The 12826-nt window shown below is 35.0% G+C and overlaps 1 protein-coding gene across 2 annotated transcripts in view; it reads right to left on the minus strand.

Annotated features, from left to right (window-relative positions):
• Nucleotides 1–220: 220 nt before the first annotated feature.
• LOC133526169 (polypeptide N-acetylgalactosaminyltransferase 5) overlaps nucleotides 221–12826 on the minus strand; it is a 50757-nt gene continuing 38151 nt past the window's right edge. Inside the window, exons 8-13 of one of the 2 annotated variants that reach the window (XM_061862657.1) lie at nucleotides 9883–10063; nucleotides 8546–8685; nucleotides 7833–7931; nucleotides 5442–5576; nucleotides 4800–4988; nucleotides 221–4131 (exon numbers count right to left, since the gene is read on the minus strand). In XM_061862657.1, coding sequence (XP_061718641.1) covers nucleotides 4818–4988; nucleotides 5442–5576; nucleotides 7833–7931; nucleotides 8546–8685; nucleotides 9883–10063 — 726 coding nt within the window. In that variant the 3' untranslated portion in view covers nucleotides 221–4131; nucleotides 4800–4817. The remainder of the gene's footprint in view (nucleotides 4132–4799; nucleotides 4989–5441; nucleotides 5577–7832; nucleotides 7932–8545; nucleotides 8686–9882; nucleotides 10064–12826) is intronic. The other variant, XM_061862656.1, reaches the window with a different exon arrangement.

Consider the following 12826-nt stretch of genomic DNA (forward strand, 5'->3'; position numbering starts at 1 on the left):
TTAGACGTTATTGACTTTGGTTATTGACGGAGTGAAGTGCGCTGTCAGTGATTTTCTAATTTGTTCGCGATGTATTGTGGCGCCACCTATTTAAGGTTTTTAGATGGACACTTTTCATACACATAGATTGTTCTCCTTAACTTTACCCTCCATAATTCCAATATCATTATAATGTGCAAGTTATAGTTGGCCTTGTAAGTAAATGAAACAAAACATAAAATTCAGTCCAAATATTTAATATTCAATACTCACAATATAAGTTTAGTTATCGTCAGTTGGAATGGTGTTCACGGGTTATACACAATTATTACATTTAAAATAAACGGCGAATTTGGCACTTAAAATATCTATTTTATGAATTTTATTAAACAATGAGATTCCGTTTTTAGATACGACGGTTCGGCTATTGCATATTAAATAAGTCATAATTTTCCCGCGTTTTAGGACTATTTAAATATAAATCAATTCTAACGTGTCCGATAAAAGTATATAATTTTTAAATGCATTATATCGTGTAAATTCCAGTCGCTATACCGACGACAAATAAATGCTTTCTTATTTCATGATGTCTTCTGGTCTACACCTAGGCAGCTGATCCACTGGCTTCGATCAACGAGATATGAGTAGAAAAGGAAGAAATAGAACTTGAGAAATCACGTTGGCAAAGTCGACGATCTACTATTAAATGTATCGTCTATGAGTAGACTATTGTAGTACATATTTTGAGTAAGACAATATTTGCTAACTAATCGATTTCTCGTCGCCCGGCTGTGGGGCAGCTGCCTAATGAATAGCTTCACAATAGGACAATTTCACATAAAACAAATTATTTACAAAAAAAGATACAATCTCGTCTATATAATATCTACATAATATTTATGCTTAAAAAACAACACAGGTCATAAATAACAAAATATTATCGACTCCGTAATGTTGCGTACATAATAAATAACTAAGTTCAGTTTAAATTTTAATTATTTTAATGTAATAAATCTCAATTTTTATCTCATCGAGTGCATAATGTGTCAATGCAGATAGATAATCAATAAGTAGATTATATCTAGTTCAAAAATAAACTAAAACCGATATGTTTATGTTCAATCCAAATATTTTACTATGTTAGAAACCAGTTGAAATTGGAATTTTAAAATTTAGAATGTATATCTACAAATATTGAAATCTATCAACAGTAAGCAAATCATACACGCCAGTTTCACTGTGGGGTTAATTTAATCTATGACCGATTGGTGCTGAGCTACTCCAAAAACGTGAAGAATTTTTCCCAAAAATATACATACTCACTCTGTGATGCTACATACTAAAAATAAATATTAAATGGACATTGAATAAAATGCATAATACAATATTACATATAATTCGGCAAAGAGAGGACAAAATGGCCCTCGATTGGCCGTTACTTAGCTAACTTTAAAAGCGAAATGGAACAAATATATTTATATTACTATTCCTAGTATAATACAATCAATAAAAAAGTTAATTTACTTTCGTTGTTAAGGGCCCGATTTTGATAAAATATTATTATTAAACAGGGTAATATGAGGAATATGATCTACGTTTACGCTACACTACATTAAAAATTTCTACTTTATTTAAGAAAATATAACGGCGCCAATCCATCAAGCCCTACATACGATATGCTTTAAAATATTTATACACACTACTATATACGATAACGTGTATTTATTTGAGACCTAATAAAAACAAGGCAACTTCCAATTATTTTAGAACGTAATCTCATCGCACGTGCTTTTCGCACCTTTCCCGCAAGCCAATTAGGACCCTTGCTATCATGACTATACAAGTTTAAATACATAAAATGCGGGATTCGGTTTGTTGTAGCTGCAATACACGGCGATATAATTCCATCATTTACCTACAGTAATCTCACACGCGAAAGACCTACGAATGATTGAAACACAAGCACTTCGTGAGACGTGGTATCACAACACACTCGAGTATAAAGTGACGGTGTACAAATTACAAAATAACCTTACAATTCGACGTAGATTCCCCATTGTTTATAAAACATGGCAGTAATAGTATAATAACAGTGATCCTAATAAACAAAAAAAGTCATTATTACATAACAGTCAGGCATCCTATAATATTGAATAACAATTCCTTCTCAGATACAAAACTCATTCCTCGAAAAATGGGAAAAAAAAGTAATCACTCTTAGATAAAATAACAATATATATAGTATTTACTAAATGGAATTATGATGGTCAAAAGACAAGTATATATACTTGCTAAAGCTATATATTTTTCTAAAAAGATTATACGTGGCAAATCTGGGCTGTCTGGCGTAAGATATGGCACAAACTGCGTGCCTAGCCGTCCTAACCAATGCGTTAATAAAATATACAGGTAATTTATACTTAGTGGCAAAGTCGTTAGCACCTCTCTGTGAAAATAATTATTACCTACACAAAAATACTAACTATGAATATCGGCAAAGATAAATTGATGAAGTAAGATATGTAAAATCTAAGACAATTTCGTGCTTCGAATTTGATTTACTCTGGTGGTAACTCCGATTGTAAAAAAGTAGACGTTTGACAATACAGTGACCACAAAACATATGGCGCAGTACAGCGCCGTTTTTTCTTAGATTTTACCTCTCTATTACAATCAATTCTCTTTGATATCGGCAATTTTAACGGTATATTCCCACTACTATATTATCATCGGTTTTACAAAATATTGTTTTTTTCGTTGGGATTTCTTGTCTTGTTAGTTCCATGTAAAATAACTGACTATTTCAATATTATAACTTTTCCTGCGCGTAAAAGAACTCGTAATAAATCTGAACTCTTAAGTTAAACAGCAATGTTTATGGACACTACTGATACACACACTAAAAATTGTGACTAAATCACAGAGATTGATAATAAACTTAGTGGGGATATACCCAAGTCACAACAAATGGCGGCTTAATAGGATGGAATTCATCACTGCTTGTAGAAAACTTGGCCAGCATATTTAACACCAGCTTTTAGAAAGAGTTAAACAAAAAGTGTCCAACCAATCCAAACAAAGCGAAAACATAAGCTAGTCTTAATTTTCATTGTTTGTAAGTGTTGTCTTTAGTTAGGTCGGGCTTCGCTTAGCTACGCCATTTAAATTGAAGTGATGAATAAAGTAAATAGCGAAAAGGAGTCAATACTGCACCTCTTGTTGTGATTTTAACGTTATATACAATGTCTTACCCGTGATAATCATACTTGCTATGCTAGCTCATATATTAACCATATTTCTATAGGTACGTTACTCTCAGATAAGAACACCAGCGTATTAACAACGTTATACTAATATAAAACATTGCCGACTAAACAATACAAATATAAAGTATATATTAAAGTCCATTAGAATACTAGATTGTGAGCTCGCGATAAACTTATTGGTCATGGAAGAGAGTATCGTTCAGATTCAAAGATAATTTCAATTATTTTAATAACTATCGGGGAACGTTTGAAAACAATACGTACGACTTGCAATGAACCGTGGGTATGCTTACACTTGTTACTTTAACCTTTTGTCTGTGGTTTACAACGATCCTGATCACGTTTTTAAGTCACCTATTTGCATTTTTAGAACAATGTTGCTTGTTAAGTATATTTATTGGGTTGACAACCAAACCTCGCGAAGTAACAAATACCTATATAATTCAGGTATAACTATGTAAAATAAAGCTCGTAAGTCAGCACTTAGTAATGAAGATAAGGTTCTCAAGAATAGCGACAGATTTAGCAGTAAGTATTGGTTGTCAACTGATTTCCTGGTTTTTGATCACTCTCTCACATATCCGAACTCCCCTTGAAACAGCATTCGCAAATAAAATTTAAACCATCCCTGATTTACAAAGGACATATAAAATTCAAACAATACAAAAATAACTCACTCTACAACACACCAAACAAATACATAAGTTTGAGCAATATTTATAGGGAATACAACTTATTACAGCATACATTATGTATTGTCAACAATTCACAGGACTTCACTAATGTCAATACATCTAATAGATATAAAACTTCAGATATAGAAATAAGGAATAAAATCTGATATCTAACGAGAGGGGAAGACTGTTATGGTCTATCGTTGTTGATTCTGGAACAAACAAAATAATATATATTAACTAACGTTGATAAAATACTAGTTTTAATGTACCAATTACAATAAGTATAAAGTTACACAGGGTTCCAGTTCTTAAGTAAAAAATACGACTTATATTCTTTCTTTACATAATTCCTTTATTTGATTTATTCGATATTCTTTCACGCTACTCTGTGGTTATTTTTATACAGTTTTGTGTTGCAAAGTTGATTCTACGACCACTTGGTCTGATTCGATAATAGCTCTAAGATGAATTAAAACTCAGCCTGCTAGCTGGCTTTATTTTGCAAGAGTCGAATAAATTCAAGAATGAACATGCTGTAAACATATACTGCCATCAAGCCATGATTTCTAGATTCTAGATATATTAAACCTATTCGTCGATTCCGCTTTATTGTGGAATGGAATATTTCTCTGACAAGTCTTGCCACGGTCGTCATATCAGTAGGGATCTGACATAAGCACCGCCCCGTGCGTCTTTCTCTCTGTTGCTTGGCGATCGAGTGGTCATTCGCAGAACTTTTATTTACTTCATGTTTAAGGACAATAACACTGAATGGATACAGCACAAGAGTCCAAGACACAAGGTATACTTGGAGGCGCCAATAGAACTGAGCTAACCTTATAGACCAATTTAAAATGTCGTTGTGTAGCTGTCTCACCTGTGCGGGGGTCGCGGACTAGCTGTCCCGCTCGCGCTGGTTGCGGCGCGCCTGCCACTTGAAGTCGACCTGCATGAGCCACTGCTGGCCGCGCGAGCGGTTGCACGGCCGCAGCACCGGCTTCCACACGTCCGCCGACTCGGGCTTGTCGAGACACATGCCCGTGTTGGTGTGCTTTATCGTTCGCGCCTGTCCACAAAACAAGGTGGTAATCATTTCAAATGTTGACACTTCACATAGGTACGTCTTTGGTCTTACTTGTGATTTATTCACTGTGAATAGAAAAAAACGTGAATAGCAATTGCGAGTAAGGAGATCCTTACCGCCATCGTAATGTTATGTAATGCGCAATGTAAACCACATTGTTTCTCAACGTTATCAAATTCATAACCTTATTTTTACGACTCTCTCGGGTTACCAGACAGAAGGAAATTATAATAAATATTTGTGTTTTATATGTGTTTGGGGAGCTACCATACTTCCCACCAACGGACCGGTAGTTGACGTTCACGAAGCATCACATTACGTTTCCCTTAACCACGAGTTATGGCCCTTGAAGAAATAATTGTACCTGGGCCTATTCGTTGACCAACCGTCGATCGACCGTTAGTAAAACAATTAGAAATATCCCTTAAATATTACCTTGGAGTCGTAGGTCCACTCCTGGTTGCCGCGCATGCCGTGGCAGCGGATCAGCTTGATGGGCCCGCGCGGGTGCGCCGCGTCGAGGCAGTTGTCGTCCGACATCACCTGCTTACGCTTCGTGTACGCGAACACCTAAAACATCATGATTTGAACTAAAGACTGCAGAAAATAAACATTTATAGGTACAATGGTTTGTAATACAATAGTATCAGAGCCCAAGAGCCATCAAATTTACCTAATTCACTGGCGATTTCACTTTGTAACGTAAGAGATCGCTCTTTAGAGATAAGACTGACTGTAGTCTCTCTTTCGAAAGGAAAATTACGAATATCTGAATGTGTAAAATACACAACACGGCTGCTATGGTGGCAGACAATTCATTTTATTCCAAGGCCGGGAAACGAAGGGTTGCAGGCCAAATAGATATAAACGGCCGACCGTAGCGAGGCTGGATAGGGATACGCGGCTGGCAACCCCGTTTCTCGCCGAGATTTCTATAGTGCTTTTCTGAAACTTGCAATGAAAAACAATAAGTGTAGTCAATTTGTCTTAATCGTAGGTTTATACAGCTAAACACAAATTACGAATCTACTACTATTTGATGGTTGAATGCTAAGACGTTGTGTCTTGTGTCACAATTTGACTTTTAAAAACAAAAGAAGGTTGCTTTACAGGCCTTAAGTGTGTAAGGATGTATGAAATTCCTTTATATATCGTCATGTGACAAGTATAACTCACTAATTACGAAAAAATAATTAAACAAATCAACCTTATTTTAGTAGTATTATGGTTCAATATGGCTATGAACTTGTGGTGGTAATTAGTGAGTTTTGCTTGTCACCTGACGATATCATCTTCACCCATCGCACCGGATACGTAGGATTTCCGGACCTAATTTGAAGTATTATGTCAACATTTCATTGCAAGTTTGAGAAAAACATATTTTTACTAATTCTGGTTGCTATGTGTATTATAAATTGAATGTCTTGAAGAGAAGGATTAACTAGCACAAATTTTAGCCTTAGCTATACATTTTGTGAAATCTGAATTACATGTGATTGCTATATTTAGAACCAAATATCCGTCTAAATAAGATACCACATCTCATGTGTGATATAATTGTTTACATTTCTTATCGTGCCTGTGATACCTGTATCTGATGTAAAATTTTAGATTTTTTAACTTTAAAATTAAGTTATCACAATGATAAGAACTGACATGAAAAATTGTTATTATAGTAGATTGTTAACCAAGGGATGAAATTATGCTTTTCACCCGAGTTAAACACGCTACTTTTCATTTCGAATACGAGTAAGTAAGTAAGTAAGTAAAGTGTTTTATTTGTAAATATAGGTAGAATTACATAGGTGGTCAGTTTATATATGTACAGTTTCACTATATTTTGCCAAACGGTGTACTAAAACATTGAACTTAATACTAGAAACTAAACTATCATGCTCACCGAGTACGAGTACCTAATAATGTAATCCTACTTACAGCTATGACAATTCAATAATGAATATCAGGTACATAGGTGGTACGAGGAAAGTAAAATACATGTATTTTTTTTTAAACATGACAAGTATATTTTTATAGCATTTCTTGAGGGTATAGTCGTTAGATTTGTAGCTGGCCCCGAGCGGCTAATCCTATTGTCTATTGTTAAGTGAAACCGCACGTGCCACTACGTGCAAAAAAGGGTCGTATAATTCTATATGGCACCTGAGCGCAGGCTAGTCCAACGCTCAAAAAAACAGTGTAGGTCTCCGATAACACATTTTACGTTACTCACGATGACATATTTTAGACTGGTTCTGTCCCGTTCGACTCGCCGTAACCGCAGAGGGACCACACAAGAAATCGCAAACAGCATTTGTTCATTTTGAATCTTATTTAAATTTGCATAGAAGTTGTAATTCAATAACCGGTTAAAGTGGCCGGACCATTTTTTATGCAGGTATATAGCACGTGCGGTTTACTTAACAATAGACAAAGGATAAGCCGCTCGGGGCCAGCAACAAACCTAACGACTATACTTTCAGTTAACCATTTAGGTATCGTTATTTATGGAATGGGGAGTTAAATATCAGATTGGAAATTGTATAACGAATGCATTTAAAACCAAATTTCAATTGCATATACCAAAAAAAAAACGTCCTTGGAAAGTGCGCAAACGTATCACTTTCTGCACCCGTTTTAGAACAACAATGACCCTCATTCAAGACCATGAGAATGAAAATAATTTAGCATCAGTATTTCCGTCGGCTAAAGTTGCAAACCTCTCATCTACGTTGAAGAAGATTTACTTACGACTTTATCATAATATGTTATGATAAAGTCGTAAGTTAAGGTCAATGTTAAGGTTGCAGGTTTTACTAGAGGGTTTACCTGGTTGCCCCCCATGCCGTGGCAGTAGCCCATGCCGAGAGGCTGCCCCGCCTTCCCCCCGAGCGTGTCCAGACAGTTGGACGTCTCCGCATTGCGTATCTGAAAACAATGCCAACCATAACACTATTGTACTTTTATCAATAACTCAATTATTCATTCATGTTCATTCATTCCCATTTGTTTATATGAGAATAAACATAAATACACACGCCGTGCGAAATTATTGTTACCGATTTCGAATACTGTAAAGGCAATGAGAACGAATATTAATACTGAGTCACGGGCTGGTTTAAAAAACTGAGTTCATATTGTTTTTCAATGTTAGTCGGGTAGTGTAAACTTGTCACGTTTACTTCAGTCAGTTTTAGTAATATAATACATAGGTAGTTATTAAAAACATTTAAAAAACCCCTACGCATTATGCCAGAAAGATCAATTATTTGCCAAAAATGCCTTACATCATTTTGGAAAAACTCTTCAAACTGCTGGATCTAGTTTTATCAAACATAGCTAAGAACCGCTTTCAAGTAAAAATAAAAACGCATCGAAATAAGTCCACCTGTTTGAGAGCTACAATGCAACAGACAGACATTGGCGTCAAACATATAACACGCTTATTTTTTGCGTCAGGGGTTAAAAATACAGCTTTTCACATAGTAATCCTATCTTACCACACATACTAGATAGGTTATTTAGCTGGTGTTATGACAAACCTCTCCAAGGTAGTAATAATCGAGTGGCATCTGGCTCTCCGGGTAGATGTTCTCCAGGTACCAGCGGAAGCTCTTGCACTTCAGTTTCTCTCGTAACGCTTTCCGTTCGCTCACGTCGCCAACCGGCACGTTGAGCGCTCCTGGAACGTACATAAAGTAGTCATAAACGTAGGGAAAACTTATTAGTGTAGTTGGGAAGTCTATAGATGGCGCTGCTGGTTTTTATAACAAGAACTGTTTAAATAATCTAAAAATACCGAAAAATCGAAAAGAAATATTCGAAAAAGTCGTAGACTTTCTTAGACAGAAAACATTAGGTGGGGTTGGTATAGAAATCAAATTCGTCAGTCAACACACAATTTCTAAAAGCAGTTAGTGAACTTTGCGTATTTTTATGAAGCATGTAGCTCACAAAAAAAATTAACACAAAAAGCGAAAATGGATGAAGATGTTAAATTGGTTAATTGTGTTAATGATTTCAATACATGATCCCAAGCAAATGATTAAACGACATATAATGAGTGACAGAATAATGAGCAAAAATAATAATTGTTAATTTAAATAAAATACAATAGAGATATATTATAAAATTACTTAACAAAAACACTTAAGTATAACGTATCGTAAAAACATAAATTTCGTTGTCTAAATGCCTCCCTTTTTCGTTACAATGTAAAGTCGAAACAGATTTGTAACGAAAAACAGATCAATAAGACGACATAAAAGCAAACAATCAGAACATTAACTTACTGAAATTTGTCTCGTCGATTCAATTGCTGCAAATAATTGGTGGTAATATCGGCAATGAACTGGAATCAATGTGCAAAAAAAGAAAAAGGCATGCATTTTGAAATTACCTGCTGGAAGTTCACATATTTTATTGTAGTATCTCTAATAAACCTGGTGTTTGGTCGAGATTGTGATGGTTATGAACTTGGTTAAAATTACTATGACTGGTGTTTATTTATATAGTCATTTAGGTAATACATATCAGCCTGGGGTGCTGAGGGATCACCGTATGATTGAGTCAAACATAGTAGTGTCTGAACGAAGATTGTTATTTTTACAACAAACAGAGCGGTGAGGGTGTAGTCGAATACTAACTTGGATTACTCGGTCAGGCGCGCGCACCAACCTGGGTTCTAGGTTGATATCGTAGTATAAATGCTTCCAGTCGCCGAGTTACTTGGCCAGAGGCTTGTCATTTTGACCATGCGATGACTAGAGCTTGGTCTAGTGCCAACCTGGGTTGATGTTGTAGTAGAAATGAGCCACGCCACGGTCAGGCGCCCATTGTTGTTGCCCACGCGATGGCTAGGGCTTGGTCTAGTGCCAACCTGGGTTGATGTTGTAGTAGAAATGCTTCCAGTCGTCGAGCCACACCTCGGCCAGCCTCGCGTTGTTGTGGTTGACCACTCGGCCGGTGCCGCCCGGGAACGAGTAGGGCGTGGTCTTGCGGAACACGTGGCCCACGTGCGAGCACGGTGCGATCTCCAGCGTGCCCCCGCACATCCACACCTAGCCGTGTTAGTGACAATGTTCAACGAACTACGGTACATACAACACCATTTTTATGGAAAAGGCACAGACAGCCCAAATGGCTAATGTCAAGTTGGCTCTGTCAGCGACTATAATTTGAAAACTAGTAATATTTGAGAAGATACAATGCCTCTACGGTAGTTATTTACCGACTGTCTTATCTCCACTGCCTAACACTACGAGGATTTCGTTATTAGATATCATGCAAAAAAAGCCAGAGACACTTTTCTTATTGCAAAAATGTATTAATAACATATTTGAATAGCGTACCTAAAGAAACTAATAATATAAATACAACCGATATCCGTTTCATTGATAGATTTATGGATCGTTTCGGTTAGCGTATCAAATTAAGTTAAATTACTGAGAAATCAATTTTGGTTCGCTATACATACAACAAATAACTTAAAACACGAGCGTACTTGATAATTCCGTAATATTCGATGTAATTTTAAATTTATTTTTAATTGATAAAAACAAATAGTGTTATTGTATAATATAATAGACGTATTTCATTGAACATTGTAAACCCAAATCGTATGTTAAGTCTCTTGTCAGTAAAGTCACACATTTGTAAACGACATTGACGTATCATATTACTAAAATGTGCACTTGTTCAAACAATAATTTCATTAAACTATTTACAAGTTACATCATTAATCTTTTATTCTATATATGTAATTTAATTTCCTAGTAACATTTGTACGTCAATATCGAAACAGTTGTATAAACATATTAGTATGAAAATAACATGTTATTATCTTTTTTTTTGGACGAATATTTAAGCTTTATTATCTATGCATATTATTAAATACCACGGTTAGTAAAAACATTATTGATATACAATAGTTAATCATTGTTAAATACGATAAAATTACTCAAAATATCTCATATCTGACGTCTAAAAGCCATGTTATGACATAATTGCGATACGATAATAGATATCATTCTATTAAGCCATGATTATTAACTAAGAACTGTAATACTTTAATACAAATTACACATATACTTGCTTTAATTATTAAAATATACTTACTGCAATAATACTAAGGATATACAATAACAGTAATACAATTCTTAGTTAAAAGAATTGGTGTGGTGTCTGACACAATAATTCTGAAAACCCCGAAGTTTACTCATTGCTTCTGCATTGAAAAGAAGCAGAAAATATAAATAAGAAGCAAATAATACGAGTAATAAAAATAGAAACAAAGATTAAATAGTAGATAGAAAAATCTAAAGAAAGTCTAAAGTAATATGAGACAAGTAAATAGTAAATACTGCTAATCTCTTTAAAAATACGTTCCTCCGAAATGACAAATACATTCTGATATATCTCTAATATCCTATTATAATACCGTCTAATAAATTTACCGAGAATGCAATATAGCAATAATGGCTCATTAAAAACGATAGCAAGAAACGTCATTTTATACAGAGATTAGTTTTTTTTTATTATTTACTCATCAATAGTCCAAAGTAGTAAAAAAAATTAAACACAAACATACAAATGAAGTAGGAAACAAACAAAACTGAACATGCTTAATGTATGGAATGCAGCCGCAATGGCGATAAACGTTAATATGAAGCTGTTAAGATTGCTCAAACTGTTGCCATCATAAACCAATGATTCATTTATTGTATTAGATGAGTAGTCTAAAACAAATTCGTGCTTCGAGTTTGACAAGCCTAGCCAAGATGACAATCGTGTGCGCCGTGGCGAACGAAACGCTAATCTCTCTTTTATCTCTCTTACATATTAGTGCGACAGAGAGACATTAGCGAATCGTTCGCTACGGCGCAAACGATTGGCATCTTGGCTAGGTCCTCTGATACAGATACGCTTCACAACTCCGTGATGTGCGGTAAATCTGTTACCGCAAAACATGGCGCCGTACGGTGCCAGTTGTCAAACTCAAGTACTCGATTTTTTCTTAGACTTTACACATACATATTATACAATAAATAAATCTTTAATGTCGTCTAGGCAATGTTAGTCCCCAAGCCACAACAAAACTTTATTTATATGTCTACTGCTATCATTTTGCAGGGGTCGTTACAATGATAATGGTTATTTATGTAAGTACATAATTAGTTTTATTATTACAACATCAATTGAAGTTATTTCCCGTTATGTTATCAGTCAAAAACAGCTAGATGACGCCAGTTGTAGAGATACTATGCTAAACCCAAATTGTACATGTATCTATATATCTTATTAGTAATAAGTTATTACAAGCAAAATTTATTATTCACGCACACGAAAAAGGGACAAATGCGTCGAAAAAAATCACGATAATATAATGTAAATTATGCTATTCACATTCATAGTAAATTCTGTCATACAACAAACACTTTTTATTAAACCGCATTCTGAGAATGTCAGGCACATACTTTCAATGTAATAGTAAACTTTGTATATCAAGTTTTCTTTTTTAAAGCTATTACTTCGTATTGACTTTAGCAATTCATTATGTCGAGTGGTCGGGAACGGGTAGCAATTTTCCAACGAAATTATAACATGGTCACATACGGTTCTAAGTATCCATGAAGTAAAATGTATGGAATTAAGTTACATAAACGTTCGTCGCTAAACGATGTTTGACGAGAAAGTGACATAAATTGCTCCTGGTGGCCAGTTTAATTATAAATGTTTTGTTTGTGCGTATGGACAATATAAATATTTCAACAAATTTTTAGCGGTATTGATGACCAGACAGGTCAGACGATGACCATTTGAGA

Source organism: Cydia pomonella, chromosome 16 (assembly GCF_033807575.1).
Source record: "Cydia pomonella isolate Wapato2018A chromosome 16, ilCydPomo1, whole genome shotgun sequence".
NCBI lineage: Eukaryota > Metazoa > Arthropoda > Insecta > Lepidoptera > Tortricidae > Cydia > Cydia pomonella.